General features: G+C 30.6%; 1 protein-coding gene across 1 annotated transcript in view; it reads left to right on the forward strand.

The window, feature by feature from the left end:
* Positions 1–17,919, forward strand: part of LOC106469505 (WW domain-containing adapter protein with coiled-coil homolog) — a 57,457-nt gene that overhangs the window by 24,437 nt on the left and 15,101 nt on the right. The window contains exons 7-9 of the mRNA XM_013930008.2: positions 3,527–3,796; positions 11,039–11,335; positions 15,185–15,247. Of these exons, the coding sequence (XP_013785462.1) occupies positions 3,527–3,796; positions 11,039–11,335; positions 15,185–15,247 (630 nt within the window). The remainder of the gene's footprint in view (positions 1–3,526; positions 3,797–11,038; positions 11,336–15,184; positions 15,248–17,919) is intronic.

Raw genomic sequence — 17,919 nt, forward strand, 5'->3', positions numbered from 1 at the left:
TGAAAGCATTTGTGGAAAGGATAGAGGCCTAAGGCTATTAGGATAAATATATTTTTTTTTGATAAAAGAGTTAGCACAAATGATCACATATAAAGTGTAATAGACTTAAAATAAGACCCTAAACTTGAGCGCTTTCGAATAGTTGACTATTCTTCATCAGAAGAACAAAGGATAAATGATTGTCATTGCTACAATCTACAGTCACTCTAGAAAAATGTACTTTTGATTTTATTTCGTACTCTGTAACTATTGCTACAGATGATTTTGCAACAATTAGTGTTAGGGTAGAGATTATAAGAGATAAAGCATAAAGATTTATTGAAAAAAAAAATAACTTGTGAGGTTCTATAAATGAAACGTAAACTATATGATGAAGAAAAGTATTTTTATTCTTAACCTTAAAATCACCTTACACTCAGACTAATCAGAGTCTGAGTCAGACTGATTTCATACATTCACTGACAACTTTTTTGTAAAAGTATTTTATTAAAAAATCTGATTTTCTGTGTACAAAATACTTCATGCTTACTGAAAGCTTACAAAATATAGTAAATTTGGAGTTAAAGTAAACAATAATTCTTCAATACAGGATCAGTTCATTGGACTAACCCCATGCATGTAGGATTAAGAGCAATTATATTTGGATTTCTTTATTTTGAGATAGCATGTAAAAAAAAATTGTTGTGTTTATTCTTACAGCTTTTAGTAGCATACACTCTTTTTGTTTCAGTCTTATGACATAAATTGCTTTCTAAAGAAAGATTTTAAATGAAATTCACAGCAAGAATTTTGTCAAATAGAGAAGCATCCTTGTAACATCAAGTTTCATGTTTTAATATTGAAGCAAAATAAAAAGTTTCCAGATGAGAAAGTTGTTATACTTCTTAGCTGGGACTTTTGATTTATTGCTGTCACAGGTCTTTTAGTGTGTACTTTTAGGAGCATTAAATAAACTGTATTTTCTATGTAATGAAGGGAATCAGGCTTACAAGTTTTGGGTATCACTACATTGCTAAATTAAACTTCTTCTAATGATACATGTTGAATGAAAATAATCTTTACATATAGATAAATGTATAGGAACTACAAGTCATTTAAATAGGCTTCATTTCTGCTCCTCATGGCTTAAGCTTGTAAACACATGCATGTTTACTTTCTCTCCTCTTTGCTTGAGCTTAGATATATTTTTCACTCAGTTTTAAATACAGATACTTGTGTTATTAATATTTAGAGTTAGAATCAAGTTAATGTTTTTGTTTGTAATTACTCGTATTTAGGTTAATTATGGCAAATTAGGCTTTCAAAATAATTTTCAAAAGTTCTTATGTAAAATGAATAAAATGTACTTCTTTTATATTAAATATTTTAATGTATTTTCAACTGTTTTAGCTATAAATTAGGACCTAAGACCAGGCCATAAAAAGTGATTTCTTTGTCACTTTCATTTTCTGTAGAGTTTCATTCAAAACTTAATTAAACAATTTTATTATCAAAGATGTCATTAAACTTGGCATCAAAACATAGTTTTTAATTCAGATTTTTGTACTATGTAAGTTTTAATTTCATAAGTTCAAAAGGAAATATTTAAACAAATTCTCAATGTTAATCACTATGTGTTACATGTCATATCTCCTCTGAATTTTCCCTTACACATATTATATTTTCCCTAATATATATATATTATATTTTCCCTAGAAACCTGAACTACAGCTAATTACAAGCACAACTTTAAAATTTGAACTTCCTACCTCATTTGGATTTCTTTGTTTTCAGATAGCATGTAAAATATATTTCATTTATTATAATACCCTACACACGTTTTGTTTCATACAGCTTCTTTGTATATTCTGTGATAGTAGTCCTTACAAAGCTGATGGACGTATTTATAACCAATAGAAAAAAGGCATTGTTTAGATTTTCTGTGCAAATCATTAATTAACAGAAATATTTAGTCTTGGTGATCATGGTTCTTTGCTCTGAGTACTTACAGAAGTTTTTTAACCTATTTATAGTTTAGTTAGAAAGCTAGTTAAATTATCATAGTTTTGGGACATTCTGTTCTAGTATTCTGAAATACATATTTGAATTTTTACTTGAACAACAACCTGAGTGAAACAAGTGAGGCCTACTGGTTAGTGCAAAAATCATGCAAGTCATGCAGCCATGCTCTTTACTCGTGGTGTTTATGACAGGTGGCTTATGGATTCTCACTGTGATTTGTTGCTTTAGATGGAGGATGGTAGTTCATAGTACAGATAATAAACCATAAAATTAAAAGAAAATGGAAGTTAAGAGGATCAAAGTTGAAATTGTAAATATAAGAAACTTGAAAATCTTGCAAAACGATATATTGAAAGAACATAAAAGATACTGTTAATTTTATTTCAAAGTTTTCAACTGTGCATTTCATTTACATTGACAATTTTTTTTTAGAGAAAATGAGAGATAAAATATAAAGTTTTAGTGGATAAAAAATTGATAAGTCATTTAGAAGGTCCTAGAGGTTATGCAAATGAAATATAAAAACCATTAGATTAAAAGAAGTATTTTTACTCTTAGCAAGGAAATCACCTTTGTAAATTCACAGATAAATCTTTAGTAGAAATATTTTATTGAAAAAATCTGTTTTATTTTATATAAAACAGATCTGCAATATTTTCTTAAAGCTTGCCAAATTTCATGAAGATGCACGTAGTAAATTAATATTTGACACTTCCATGGTGGGTCAAGTTGAACCATACTTTGTACTTAAAGTATTAAATGTTTTATATTCCATTAAGTATACAGCTTACAGCAGCAACCCGTAACTATAGTGTGTTTCTGAATAATTTTGAGTGCTGATGGTAATGTGTACCAGAATCAGTAGCCTACCTATAATGAATATATTTCATGCAGCCTCTTAACACCTATGATCAGATTCACAATGTTACATTCATCTGCTCAGATTTGTTTAGTAAACAAAGGAATTTTAACTCAAATGAAGTTTGTATTATTTAACTTGTTCTTTAATACATTTCAAATTATACTATTTATTTTACAGTCAGTTTCTGGAATTGAACAGCAATAATCTGGAATTATTCTGTTAGAAAAAACACTGTTGTAGTTTCAAAAGCTAGAATTTCTATATTTTAGGTTTAGCTCCTGTGACTCGACAGATTTTGACACTGATAAATTTATAAGTTGATTCTCTTTTTCTGAAACATTCCATAAACATAATAAAGTATAAGGCAGTGATCTTTAGTTAACAAGCTTATAAGTCCAGTTTTATTAAGTAAGCATGTTGAAACTGACTAAAATTTCAGTATACAGTCAATCTTTTTCTTGTCTTTATAGAATTACAATGTTTTTATTATTCATTATCTGGAAGAGAAAAACATGTAAAATGCAGTTTTCTGAAGTTAAAAGAAAGACCAGCTATATAATGTTTTACTGATGTAATAATAAATGTAACTAAATTCATGTGTGTGTGTGTGTGTGTATATATATATATATATATATTTATATATATGTATGTCTTGCCTATTAGCCACTGACAGACATTCCAACAGTGGTAGCAGCAGTGGAGAAAGAAGTGCACGTAATTATCAAGTTTCTAGGTCACATGACCACCCATCTTCTACTGCTCCCTCACCAGTCAAACCCAGCAGCTCTTCATCAAGCAGTTTCAGTACTGAACATAACACCAGTCGAAGCTCACAAAGAGACGAACCATCTCAGTCACGTGGTGGAGACCGAACACCAGGTCATGACAGGAGAGAGAGTGTTCGAAAAACAGATGGTCGGAAAACTACTGAAGGTAATTATTTTATGATAAGATAGAGATATTCTGTAAAACTATTTTGCAAAAAAAAAAAAATGTTAACAAATTTAAATTTTCTGCAACTTGTCTTTTCAAATTTGAATTTATCATTGAGTATTTAAGAGATCAAGAACCATAAATATTTCTTGTAATAAGTAATGTTAATTTCAGATACCTGTTCAGCACCAGTAACTTTTTTGTTTAATTTTATGTAAAATGGCTTGGCATAAACGTAAATGTCATAAGGCTTCTTTTTTACACATTGCTGTTTTATATTTTTATTATTACCTGTGAACAATTGTAACAAAAATAAATAATTCAAACTGTTAAAAGTCACTATCCACGTATCACTGAGTCACTATTCTGTCTAGCTCTTGATTTGCTGTGTTCATTAATTTTTCTCTCCTTTAATTCCTAATCTTCTCAATTTCATTTGATTTTTTGTGGGTTCTGATCATGTTAGTGCTTGCAGTCATTGCTGGAAAACTTCACTCTTTATTCTGAATCCCAATTGTTGCCATTGTTATGCTCCTTATCTTGGAGATGTGTAAATTATATTACACATTAATAAGTTCAACTAGTTGTTTTATTTTTCTTTCTGCATTATTGAATGCCTATCAGTTGTGTTTGGAAATAGCTGTGGGGAGCAGAAAGATTAACACTTACATAGTAGCATTAGATAACCACTGATTCTCTTCCTATAGAGTCTTTTCCACTACGTTAAAGGTATAATGATGTTAGTTGAATTCCATTGAACTTCCCATGGTTTGTGTTAAGTAAAATGCACAAAACAACCACTGGATCCACACTTGGAATATACTCAACTACTTACATGATCATAGTCATGGCTTCAATCTGCTTTTCCTTGTTTAAGTCAGTATATTTTTATTTTTCTGACAAATTTGTAATTACTCTTTGGATAATATAACTAACTGTGTTAGCTTCTATCCATTCCATTTCCTCCAGTAACTTTCCAGTGGTCTAAGTTCCTTTACTTAAAACTACTTTAATTGACATTCTTAAGCCTTTCTATAGTCAGTTCTATACCACTGATTTTAACAAGTTTTTAGAAATTATTTTTGCATCTTGCACAACAGTTCGAACTTAATTTCTAACTATAGTTAGACCTACATGTTAGACATGTAGTTAGACCTATAGACCTACATGTCACAGCAATTAAGATCCTCAAAATCTTCAGTTGAAAGTAATCTATTATGGGACACAAGTCACAGTATGTTTGTTTTCTTAGGATTTCATACTACAGTTTTCTTTATGTTGCTCAAGCAGATTATAAGTTGGACTTAAAGTACAGATATTAATACCGTGTGTAAAATAATAGGGCAGCTAGTTTATGTTGAAAAATAAATAAAAGTAATTGATATGTATTATCATATAGTAAACAGATTACTTGAAGACTAAATTTGTTTTTGTCATAAAGAGGAAAAATACAATAGTCCATAGAAAAAGGTAACAAAGGGCACTTGGTATCAGAAATGTAGGTGGTTTTATTTATAATTTAAATATCCTTTTTTTTCTTGAGAAGTTACTCCATTCTGAATTTAGTGTCAATTGTGCTTGTGACTATAATGTGACTAACATCTATAGTTTCGTGGGGACAAATCTTTCAACTCCATGTGAGTGGCTAGGTCAAAGTGTACATGCAACAACCTTTCACAGAGTTGCATTCAAATTTTAATTAAACAACTTTATCATCAGTGCATATCAATAACTTGGTAACAAAACATAGTTTATAATTCACATTTATATATTACCTAAGTTTTTATTTCTTAATTTCAAAAGGAAATATTAAAATAATTTCTTGTGTCTACACTTGAATTATCCATTTTATATTTTCATTCTACCCTTATATGGGTTTCAGAGTGTTCAACTAGTTAGAAACACAAACTATAAATACTTACGGCTAGAATATGAAATTTGAACCTCCCATCTTCTTGTTTTACTGAGATATCATTATATTTATCAAACCCACATCTCTGTGTCTTTCAAGACATGTCTATAATTTTCTCTGACATTGCTATTGGACATTTTTATTAGCAATGGAAAGAGAATATTTTTCTTTACAAGATTCCTTATACCACTAATTTATTATAGTTGCTGGAATAGACCAGTTTGACATTGTATACGATCTTAGTTGTTCAATTACAAGTAGCTAATGCATTTGTTTCCACCTATTTATAGCTGTTAGAAAGTTACTTAAATTTTAGTACTTTTGGGACATTCTATTCTAGTGCTTGATATATTGTTTGTGTCTGAAAGCAAAATCAATTATTTTGTAAACAACCAACTTATTAAAAAAACAGTCTTACCAAAGCATGTCCTGTATTAAAACAATGTAATTAAAAGGTGTGAAATGATTCAAAGCCGAGTCTGTTAGAATAAATAATTGTAATTGTCTGCTACAATATGCAGTCATTCTAGAATTAAAAAGGGTTTTATAGATTGTATTTTTTAACTTCTAATTCTGCTGTACATTGATGATTTCACTACACGAGATAAAGTATACAGTTTTCCTAAAAGAAAATTTTGATGTTCATTTAGGAGGTCCTAAAGGTTATGTATATGAAATACAAAAATTTTAATTTGAAGAATATTTTTATTTCTCTGAAAATCACCTCAGACTGACTGACTGATTGAGTAAAGGCTTTGGAAATTCACAAAAAAATCTTTTGTAGAAACACTATTAAAAATTCTGATTTTTTTGTTTACAGCAGAACTGTAATATTTACTAATTTCATTTAGATGCATTTAATAGTTTCAAAATTCTGGTAAACATTAACTTCACAAAGAACTTCACACGCACGTAGTGTCAAGCATTGAACAAAAAGAATATGTTGGTTATTAGTTTGTTTATTAGAAACTGTAAGCTACTGTTGTGTCTTCTTTGGTAAATTATTGATCAAAGTTTCTAAAATTATAGTAAGAATTCTTAGTTGTGTACAAGATTAAGTATGATGAAGATGGATGAAGGTACCTTTGAAATGTATGATTTTTGTATGATAAACAACATTCCAGTATAAGATCTTACCAATAACCTAGTTATAAATACAGGTGTGAATGTTAAATCAAGAAAATTAAGTTACAAATTAGCACGAAGTAGACTCGGAGAATGTGTAGCTTACTCAAAAACCACTGCTTAGGAGTGATATCCAGACCAAAAGGCTGAGTTGAGCATCAGTTCAAACAAAGGGATTAACAAAGCTGAAATAGAGTGCTCTTTACAGATGAATTGAAATTCAAATGGTGTAACAACAATTCACAATAGTTTGTTTGACGGCAGAGAGGAGAGGAAGATGATATCACAATCAACTTGCACCTGTAATGAAGCACATTCTTATCCATCATTTTGTTCCCTCAGGTATTCATCTTCCAGCAAGTCATTTATCCCAAGCATACAGTAAATATGGTGAAGTGGTATCTGGAAAGCAAAGGAGACTAATGGAACAATCACAACCATGGCTTTGCCTGCCAAGTCCTAATATGAATATTATTAAGGATGTATGGGCTTGTATGGAAATTCAGAAAGTCAAGCAGCAACCAAACTTAGCTGAGTTGTGGGTAGTAATACAGGAAATTCGGAGCATTATATTACAGTCATATGTTGAAAAACTTGTGGTAGCATAAAGCAAGGTGTACTGCTCTGCTTTACAAAATACCAATACATAATACAGTTTATTTGCATGGATTTTATATTTTCTGTAATAATGTACTAATTTTTAATTTGTCATTTATTTGTAACTGCCCATTTTTTGAAACTTCTGGGTGTTTATCACCTTTGCATTTCCGTGATTATTTCCAATAATGTATATGTGTTTGATTTCTTTTTTCTTATTAAGTTTCTCAGGTCTATTTATTTATGTAATGTTCTTTTGAAAGTACGTATGTGAAACCTTGATACCTAAAACAATGCCTGGCATAAGCAGCATGATTGCAAAGCACTTGCATGCAGAACAAATTCAGATTAATTGTTTTATAAGAAGGGATTGTAGGATTTCATTTTTTAATAGAAATTAAAGATTATTAAGTTTATTTGCTTATTGGAGAAGCTGCATGCTTTATCTCGTGTTTGTTATGTATATATAGTGTTCCATATGAATCCTCATTGTAGAGATATCACTTTTCATAAGTAACAGTTGGTATAGTAATAGCTAAAGTACTATTAGAATCTTAGGAAAGATCATCCAATGGGCTTTCTCTACATTATGTTGACTGTAAGTACTGTGTGGTGCAAGTTTTTCATAGAATCATTATTTTTGTGTGTTCCAACTGATCAGAGTAGTCCAGTGGCATAGCTTAATGTTTTCCAAGAATTATGCACATTTTGCTATCAACGTGAGACTTGGCACATTTGAAGACGGTCTTATGATAATCATTTTCTGATATAGTGCCAAACTGAAAAATATCTGTTGCTATGGAAACAGGCTGTCAATCAGAGCAGGCTAACATATTTAATAGTTACCACTGTTAGAGTACTCTAACAGTGTAGAAGTTTACTGACACTCCTGGGCTTAATTTTTTCCCTCCTCGTGTGCATGGTATAAGGATGAATATATTGGTTGTGTTTTCTCTAGAGTCCTGTTCACTCATCATTCCTTCCTCTTCCCAATCAATATCTTTCCTGTAAGCAGACTGTCCTAACTTTTGGTATGCTTTGTTGAACTTGCTTATTGCCACTTGTGTTTCACATTATTGAACATAAGAAGTTATACAATGGACAATGCTGCTGAATTGGTTGGGTTAACTTCTTGATCTTTACTGTTTGGTCCTTAAAGAACCATGTTGACATGTGCAAGGAGTGATGATGGAACAGACTTTTCTTGGCAGTCTGATGGAATTATTCTATAGAAATTTCTCATTTCTTCAGATAGTTCTCTTCGTATAATCTGTGCTGACTTTGCCCAAACACATTGCATCAGCATCATTGTTCTTTTGGAGAGCATCATGCAGAACTTATGTCATCATCAAGTAATAAGTACCTCTCTTTACTGTTTGCTCTGAGACCATGGATAATAGCTAAAAGACTGGTCGTATGGAATCTTTGTTTTGGCTTTACACCCAGCTGTTTAAATCTTGTGCAAATTGATTCATGCCAAGTGTCAGTTTGAAGGTGGGTGTACTTGACTTATTTATTAGTGCATCCTTGACATAGGAAATCAGTTCAGCTAGAACAGTGGAGTGAGTAATTGTTTCTCTGTCCTGCTTTGTGGTGACTATTTGTTGGTCTTGTCCCTAGCATGATTATAAGAGTGCAGTTAAGCATCTTTTGTAGCATTTGGTTTCAGTTGTTATCAAGTCTCCTGCACTAAGCTTACCTTGAAGTTTTGTATCTTCCAACTGAAGAGCCACATGCTGAATGGGTCAAAATCAAAGGTTCATGCTTGAGTTAGATTTTCAAAAGATGCAACCTGATCACAAAATAAAAGCAAGTTGTTTCTGTGAGATCTTTTTCTGGAATATGTATTGAGGATTTCTATGGACCCTTTTTTTTTTTTTCCTGGGTCAGTATCTAATTTTTTTTTTTCACTCAAATTAACTTTATTTTATTATGTCAGTCTTTACAGGACTTGTGTCACAGGGCACAATTTTTCAAAATAGTTTCTGGAAATTGACATCCTTCATAAACTGGGTTAATTTTACAGTTACTGGCAGCTCACCAACCTCATCAAAGCTTTGTAAGCCCTCAGCTATTGTTCTGTAAGCTCCACTGTAGTCCTTTTTTTTTCTTGATTCTGCAGGATTTTTCTTGACTTTCTGACAGAAAAGACACTGGAAACAGTTGATAGAATGTGCTTCTGAGGGCCCAGAGGAAATAGTGTCTTTCTAAGTCACACTCTTCAGGATATTTTTCCATTTCCATGCCCCAATCCTTGGCCATTTCTCCACTAAAATTTCCACTAATTTTACTTTAAACTGTGGTTTACCTGTGAAGCATTAATAGGTGACTGTTAATGCACGAATATATGATATTCTATTCCTCCCCCAACTTTTATAATTTCAGGGTGTTAGTCATCTGTAGTGAAAAACTTAATATACCATCTCATCTAAATTATAATAAAAAAGAATGTACATGACTTATTTGATTAAGCATAAAAAGGGCTTCCAAAAGTCTGGTAGAAATACAGACTTAGGAGGGAAGGACATAATATTTCATGAATGTGTAACTATCTTTAATAAGTGATTACCTGTTAATATTGACATGAATACGGTTCTAATTTGTTATCAAATGATATTGTTCAGTGGTTAATAGATCCATTCCTTTTGGCAACAAAGTTGTACTTTACTTTGTATTTTCTACATGTAAATAGTAGAACTTTTATGAAGTATACATAATATATGGAAATTCTTGTTTAAAATGTGAGTTTTGTTAGTTTAGGCATAAAATAGAATTGTGTAGCAAATACATTGTTACATGTGGGAATTTTATAAAGTATGCTTTACACAGCATATCAACATTAACTGGCAAATGGCACTATATCAGATATTAATCAATATTAACATACTTATTGCCCTGCAAAGTGTGTCACTAGTATCAAAAAAGAGCACAATTTTTCAACTATGCTGCTGGACTAGAGCAGGTTAAAGTATTAAAGATGCCTAAGAAAAGCATCTTAAGAGTTTTTGAATGCTAATAATAATACATTTTGAATTTATAACATTCTAAAAAAAATTGAAACCTTGACTTTTTGAACCACTTCAGTTGACTGATGAGGCTCAAATTCTATCTCGGATATTTCCACTTTAAAACTTGAAAAATTATTCCTACAATTATATTACATTATATTGCTTTCTTTGGCCAAATTATGAAATTTTTTTCATTGTTAAACTTAATTTGATAACTTTATTTTTCATAATTTCTTTTGGTATATTGCCATATTTTTTCATGTTTTTGGCCATTTATGATTCATACCAACATGTAAGGATTTTATATCATGTGCTTTAGACATGTCCCTGGCAGTTTTTGATGGAAAATAATTTTAGATTAGTAATTCATTGTTTTAAAAGAGAAGTAATCAATTAACAGTTAATTAATACACTTGTTAACGTAAATTTTAGTGCCGTATAATTGTTTTTTTTTCCAGAAGTTTTAGATCTCTTAATGAACTGGTGGGCTTTTAGCTTCAATGTTTTTTTAATATATCATGATTTCACTAATTTATTATACTTTTGAATTCATTTGTTAAATGTTAATAATATTTTTAATAATTCAATTTGTTTCCTTAGCTGATGGACAATCACAGGACACTGACCTCTCACCTGACAGTAGCAGAACACCAACTAGTGGTTATCATGATTATAGATTTTACAATAGAAGCCAGATTCCTGTTGTGTCTTCAAGTAACCAGCATCTTACTGGCTCACAAGCAGTGCCCCCAAACACACCCCAAGGAATGCAACCCCCTTCCCAACCTCAGCTGCTTTCACCGTCCCAAGTCACGCTAGCCAATCTGCCGAAACTAATCACTCAGCTAGCAGGAACAAAAGGGTTACCAAATCTTTCTGAGCTTTCTCCCCAAGAAGGTGTGAATTCCAAGTTGTACATATATTTTAAAGTTCTAACCAGTGAAATGTTTTTACATCAACTTTGGGTCGTTAAGCTAGTCTCACGTTAATTATGGCAGTTGAGCTGTGATTTTCGCTCCACTTAAACTGCACCATTTCAGAGTTTAATACTTCTTGTGTTGGATATCTTAAGTTTTGTCAAATATTTTTTTCATATTAACTTTTTACAACAGTATCTTACCTTTTGATAAAGCTATTTTATAGTAATAAAAGAACACAATATCATGTGCAGCAGTTTTTAAAAAAAAACACAGTAATTGGAGCAAGCTATAAGAAGACTTGAAATTAGAAAAACTAATTGTGACACATTTGTGTGTCTTTTTCTGCCTTCATTGTCTGAAGAGAATGCACAACGTGTCGAAACTAGTTTCTCTAATTTCAAGTAATTTTGACACATTTGTGTGTCCTTTTCTGCCTTCATTGTCTGAAGAGAATGCACAACGTGTCGAAACTGGTTTCTCTAATTTCAAGTAATTTTGACACATTTGTGTGTCCTTTTCTGCCTTCATTGTCTGAAGAGGATGCACAACATGTCGAAACTGGTTTTTCTAATTTCACGTCTAATAGTTTGTTCCATTTACTGTGATTTGTTCAATAATATTTTATAGTCTTGCATGCAGTGACAATCTTGTACATCCTGTACAATAAAAAATAAACAGGTGAATGTTTGTGAACTAAAATAAAAGCACTTGAATAAAGATTTTTCAGTTTAGTTGGTTTTAACCCTATCTGCATGGGCATCCTTTACTACAAATGTCACAAGGTATTTAGTGACTTACATTCAAAATTTATTTAAGCTACTTTTTGTATATGTTATATCAATTACTATGGCATAAGTTTGTAACTAATTATCTATATTTTAATAGTATATAAGTTTTAAGTTCTTAATTTTATAAGGCAATATTTAAAAAAAAAACTTGAATTTCCCTTAGTGTGAGAAATGTGACTTTTTTTCTTTAGACATCCCTCCTTTCTAACTTATTCACTACCCCTCCAATAAGTACGAAATTTAACATAAATTACTCACTACAAAATTATCATTGCTCAGACAAAGCCTAATTTTTATAGCCTTCAATTTTATTTGGTCACAGAGCCATCAAATAGAAAATCATATCCCTCTTGCCACACCCAATTATCACATCCTCTTTTCAGGATTTGTTAATAGTTCTCTTATGTTTATAACCAATACAATGCCAAAGTTTTTATCTATCAAATGATGTATTATATTACATTATTTTCTGAACAGAGAATTGTCAATTTTTCTTCTAGTACAAGCTTCGTTCCCATGGGAAACATATAGACTAGCTTGGATGAATTTGTAACGGCTATTGCCGCATAGTTAGAAAGTCAGAAAAATTGTGATGGTTATGAGCCATTGTCTGCTTTTTGCATGTTATTATTCTATGTTCTTTGGTGTATTATTTAATTAAATGAATATTATTTAATGCACTACTGCCATTAGTATCAAAATGTAGGGTTAAGTTTCATCGACAGTCAACAGCAAAAAAACGAATGTCCAGGTAAGTACTTTATTTCTTGTTTTTCATGTGTATTTTTATTTATTATTATAAAAGTAACTAAAATGTAAAAATAGAAATATTTTTAGGTTAGTTAAAGTTAGATTAGGTAAAATAAATAATAATATAATAAAAATGTTTCACAAGGCACACACGCTAGCAGCTCATGAGCAGATCGCTTGTAATGTAATTCAATAATGTAACATGAGTTCCACGATCTCCAAGTGACTTGCAATTTATAATGCAGAAAGTAGTTAGACATGGTTCAAAGGGCAATAAAACAATAAAATTTAAGTATAAATAGATGTATACTGTTACAAGTCTAAAGTTACTTAGGATAAATGAATGTAGATTCATGTTACAATTTGGCCCCCCAGTGGCACAGCAGTGTGTCTGCGGACTTACAACGCTAGAAACCTGGTTTCGATACTCGTGATGGGCAGAGCTTAGATAGCCCATTGTGTAGCTTTGTGCTTAACTTCAAAAAACAAACCAACAAAACAGTGTTACAATTTGAAGTCATTCTAGAAATAAAATAAATGTAACTTAGATTTATTTTGATTTTTTTCTTTCTTTTTTTTGGTGGTTACAAGGTAGGTCAAATTAACCAAACTTGTATAGAGTTAGGATAGAGAAAATAACAGATAAAATATAATGTTTTACTAAAAACAAACATTTGAAATGTATTTAGGAGGTTTTAGAGATTACGAAAATGAATTTGAGATTTTTGAAATGAATAGAAGTATTTTTAATCTCAACATGAAAATCACTTTGCACTCGGACTAGTAAAAAAAAGACTTGATATATTCACAGACAGAACTTCATTAAAAAATCTTATTTTTTTATGTGAAAGACTTGTAATGTTTACTGAAAATGTTCCAAATTTTGTGAGGATACACATACTATATTAAAAGTAATAGTATCAAAACTATAAAGACTTTAAACAAGTACAAAGTGGTCACGTGGTCAGTCAGTTTGCTCGAGCTTATTTAGAGAGAGTTAATGAAATATTTAAACTCTACTGGGTGATAATCACTCATGATTATATATTTTTTTAAACTTATTTTTAATTCATTGGACAAATAACCCAAAAAATTTAAATAAAAAGAGTTTCCAAAAATTTGGATTTGAATCTTATAACTGATACTAGCAGCTAGTCAGATAACATTCATATCTTGGTTGTGTTCAATGTTTATTTTTAGAGAGTGGGTCTGATGTTCTAAAAGCTGAAATTATTGGCAGTAAGTCAAGTATAGAACAGCTTTTTTGATTCAACTTCCTGTCAGATGTATATGCTAAAAAATAAGTAAAAAAGCTAGTTTATTTCTGTGTGATTAGTTTTGTGTATATAGCAAATGTGCAGAGCCAGTGAAAGGATATTTGGTGCCCTAGGCAAACCTTCAAGCTGTACCCACCTGTACGGGTCATAGGACAAAACTGAGAATCAAGACTTTATTTTTCATGCCTTGAGTAGAATTGTTAATGAAATAGTAATATTCAGATACGTTCGTTAAAATACCTTAACAAACTTAGCGGTAGTTGTAAAATCCAAAATTAAAATTATGATGCTTGGCAACTCTCTGCCTGGACAGTTGTATTTTTACTACCCAGACAGTATTTTTTTGCCCACAAAATTTGTGTTGTTTCATAGTTTGTACACCTATTTTGCCATTCTAGGCAATTGCCTAGTGCTTGCACTGGCCCAGCAAATATGATTCATAGTTCTGTTTTTTTGTTTTTCACAAAAATTAAAATTTTCTTTTTTAATTGATTTGATTTCCACAAAATTTCCTGTTTTGTTTTAAGACATTAAGAGTTAGTATTTATTATTATCCTCACTGATTTATTAATTTTTTTTATCTTAATAGTAGTAATGAACTAAATCTGATACCTGGGGTTTTACAAATTTCATTAAAATAAAGTTTTATTGTTAGGGTATTTTGAATTTATACTCCGTGTATTTTTCACTTTTCATGTAATAGAAATGCAATTGAGAACAAAAATATGGAATTTCATCATTAATACTATTCAGCCCAGTGATTTCTGGAATTCCTACTTACATTAGGTCAGGTTGGTGGATGATATGTATAATTATGGCATCTTCGTTGTTAGAAGTGCTTTTTTTATGTAAATGAACCTTTTCACATACTTTTATTTTTGATTTTTTTGTAAATATCTAACTAAATGATAAATCCTTCTGTTAGACTAGATAGGTAGGGAATAAAACATTAGCTCAAGGTGGATCAATCAAGAGAAATGGTCATAATAATGTTTTAATCATTCTTTTCAGCTTTACGGACCATTCAGCAAGCACTACAGTTGACAAAACAAGTGACAAGTTTAGCACATACAGGTAAGTGAATATTGTAAAACAAAAAGTTTACTTAATCTTGATTGATGCGTTTCTTTTCTTTTATTTGTTACTTGTAATAACTAGTTTTTAAAAGAAAAACTAAAATACTTGAAGAATGTATATCGCAACTTTTTGTAAACACTAGTTTAATTTTTATTTCATGGAACAGAGTATTTTAAATGTCAAGTTAACTTCTTAGTTTACAACAGTTTAATGTTTTATATTTCATGGAAGAAAGTATTTAAAATGACATCTTAATTTCCGAGTTCAAAATAGTCTAATTTTTTTTATACTTCGCGGAACAAAGTATTTTAAACGACGAGTTAACTTCATGCTGTGCTATAGTTTAATCTTTTTTTATATTTCATTGAACAGAGTATTTGAAAATGACACGTTAATTTCTTAATTGGTTCAGGTTGATTTTTTATTTTATACTGTAAATTCATTAAGTAAGTTACCATATAAGATTGTTTCAACTCACCAATTCAGATCTTTGTGTTACATGGTTATTAAAAAGGAACCTAATAACCTTAATTTCTTAATTGGTTCAGGTTGATTTTTTATTTTATACTGTAAATTCATTAAGTAAGTTACCATATAAGATTGTTTCAACTCACCAATTCAGATCTTTGTGTTACATGGTTATTAAAAAGGAACCTAATAACCTGAACACTTTGGGAAATTTTTTCCCTCTTCAGGGGTGAATTTAGAATGAGTAGAAGATGTAATGTGTGAAAGTTGGTGATAGTCAATGACATCACAGATATCTTTTAGCCACTCAAATTAGCATCATAGAAGTGCTTTTAAGTTTACATTATTTCATAGCATCATGAGAGTCATTAATACTCAATACCATAGTCAGCTAAAGCAGATCACCATACCATTCAGTCTCAGCTACCTGAGGTTACTTTCTCTGTCATCAATATTATTAATATTAAACAAACTTATCCTCTTTACTCTGGCTGGTCATTTATGGACAAGCCTTAGTTACTCAAAGCTGTTTTTGTTAGAAAGATTGTTTAAAATTAAACTTGTTTTCTTTTACCCTGTAAAGCTAAAGCTGGTCACTCGTGGGACAGCTTCAGTTGTTCAGAGTTACTGTTTTGGTTAGAATGGCTACTTATCATTAAACAAACTTATTTCCTATCCAAGATATGGTTTAAGTTAACCACTATGTGTCAACATCAACTGTATTTCATTGTCATTATCTTGCAGCTTGTTCAGATAATGGTGATATGTGTTGGCTTTATTAGTTACTTAATGTTTTAATTTGTATTAGAAAGGTAAACAGTCAATAAACAAATACACAGCATACAAAGCCTAAGTTCACCATTATATGGGCCAGTTTTAGTTATTCAGTTAATTTTTCTATTAGGAAATTTATTAATTTTCTGCTAGGTTTCTAAAATTAGCAGCCAAATGGATGACTTGCTTATATTTTTAATATCTAAATGCAGTACCCATTGCTTGTTCCCACACCCTATGTATAAGTAAATACAGTCATTACTAAAGGCTGATGGTCAAACTAAGGCAAGTAAATTATGTTATAAAGCATGTATTAAATGATTATTTTTAATACAAGGGACCCAACATTTTTCAGCTTGCCACGTTCACATTTTTCAGAGGTATTTGTTTAGTGTAATGGTGTATTTATAAGATTCATAAAAGGATACGACAGCACCATCTGGAACTATTTAATAAGGGTATTATATCAGCAGTTATAAAGAAATGTTTTTTAAATTTATTTTTATGATGTTAAAGTTAAACCATTGATGGAAAACGTTTCCATGGGTGATGTAACTTTGTTTCTTTAATCTAGACTTATAAACTCATCTTTCTCTTGTAATGTTTCTATCAATCCAAATATATTTCTCTGTTCATAGTTGTTAGGTTGTGAAATGATTTTAGTGTAATATATGATGTGATAGTTTTCCATTACATGATAAGCTATAATTGATGGTATGATTCTCCATGATTTTATGTTCTTTTATTATTATTTACAATGTTTGTCCAGTGTATATTTTGCCACATTCACTTTGATAAATTCCTTTTTTCGTATCATGTATATTTATCTCTCTATAAGCAATGTTTGTTACTTGTTTTATAGTTTCAAAGCTACATTGACCTTATTCGTGCTAATATCATACCTAATTCTCAGTATAATATTTTTAAAGAAATTCAGTTTGTAGCAATGCCTTCTTCATCTGAACAGATATTGAACAATCTGCAAATCATACTTTTAAAATTGCCTGTTTTCTGAGAGAAATGGTGATATGTAGAAGCAAACTTACCAAGATAACCTTTTTGTAGATTTCAGTATAACACATCAAGAAATGGCAACAGGTCATTATTTTATAATTCATAAATGAATTGAATATTTGGATATATACTGTTTAAATATGAGATGAAAGGTAAATTTGAATCTTCAAGTTTTTTTTGGAAAAAAGAGGGAAAATAACATTCACATACTTTGTCCAGAAATCTAGTTTGATTGGTGATTTCTGAAATGTTTCCTTTCAAAGTTATCTATCTAGATGTCATATAATATTAGCAAAGAAGGTAAACCCATTCTTAGACATGCTTTTTTTTTTTATAGTAATAACTCTTATGCCCAGCATGGCCAGATGGTTAGGGTGCTTGACTCGCAGTCTGAGGGTCATGAGTTCAAATCC

Source organism: Limulus polyphemus, unplaced genomic scaffold, assembly GCF_000517525.1.
Source record: "Limulus polyphemus unplaced genomic scaffold, Limulus_polyphemus-2.1.2 Scaffold97, whole genome shotgun sequence".
Classification (NCBI taxonomy): domain Eukaryota; kingdom Metazoa; phylum Arthropoda; class Merostomata; order Xiphosura; family Limulidae; genus Limulus; species Limulus polyphemus.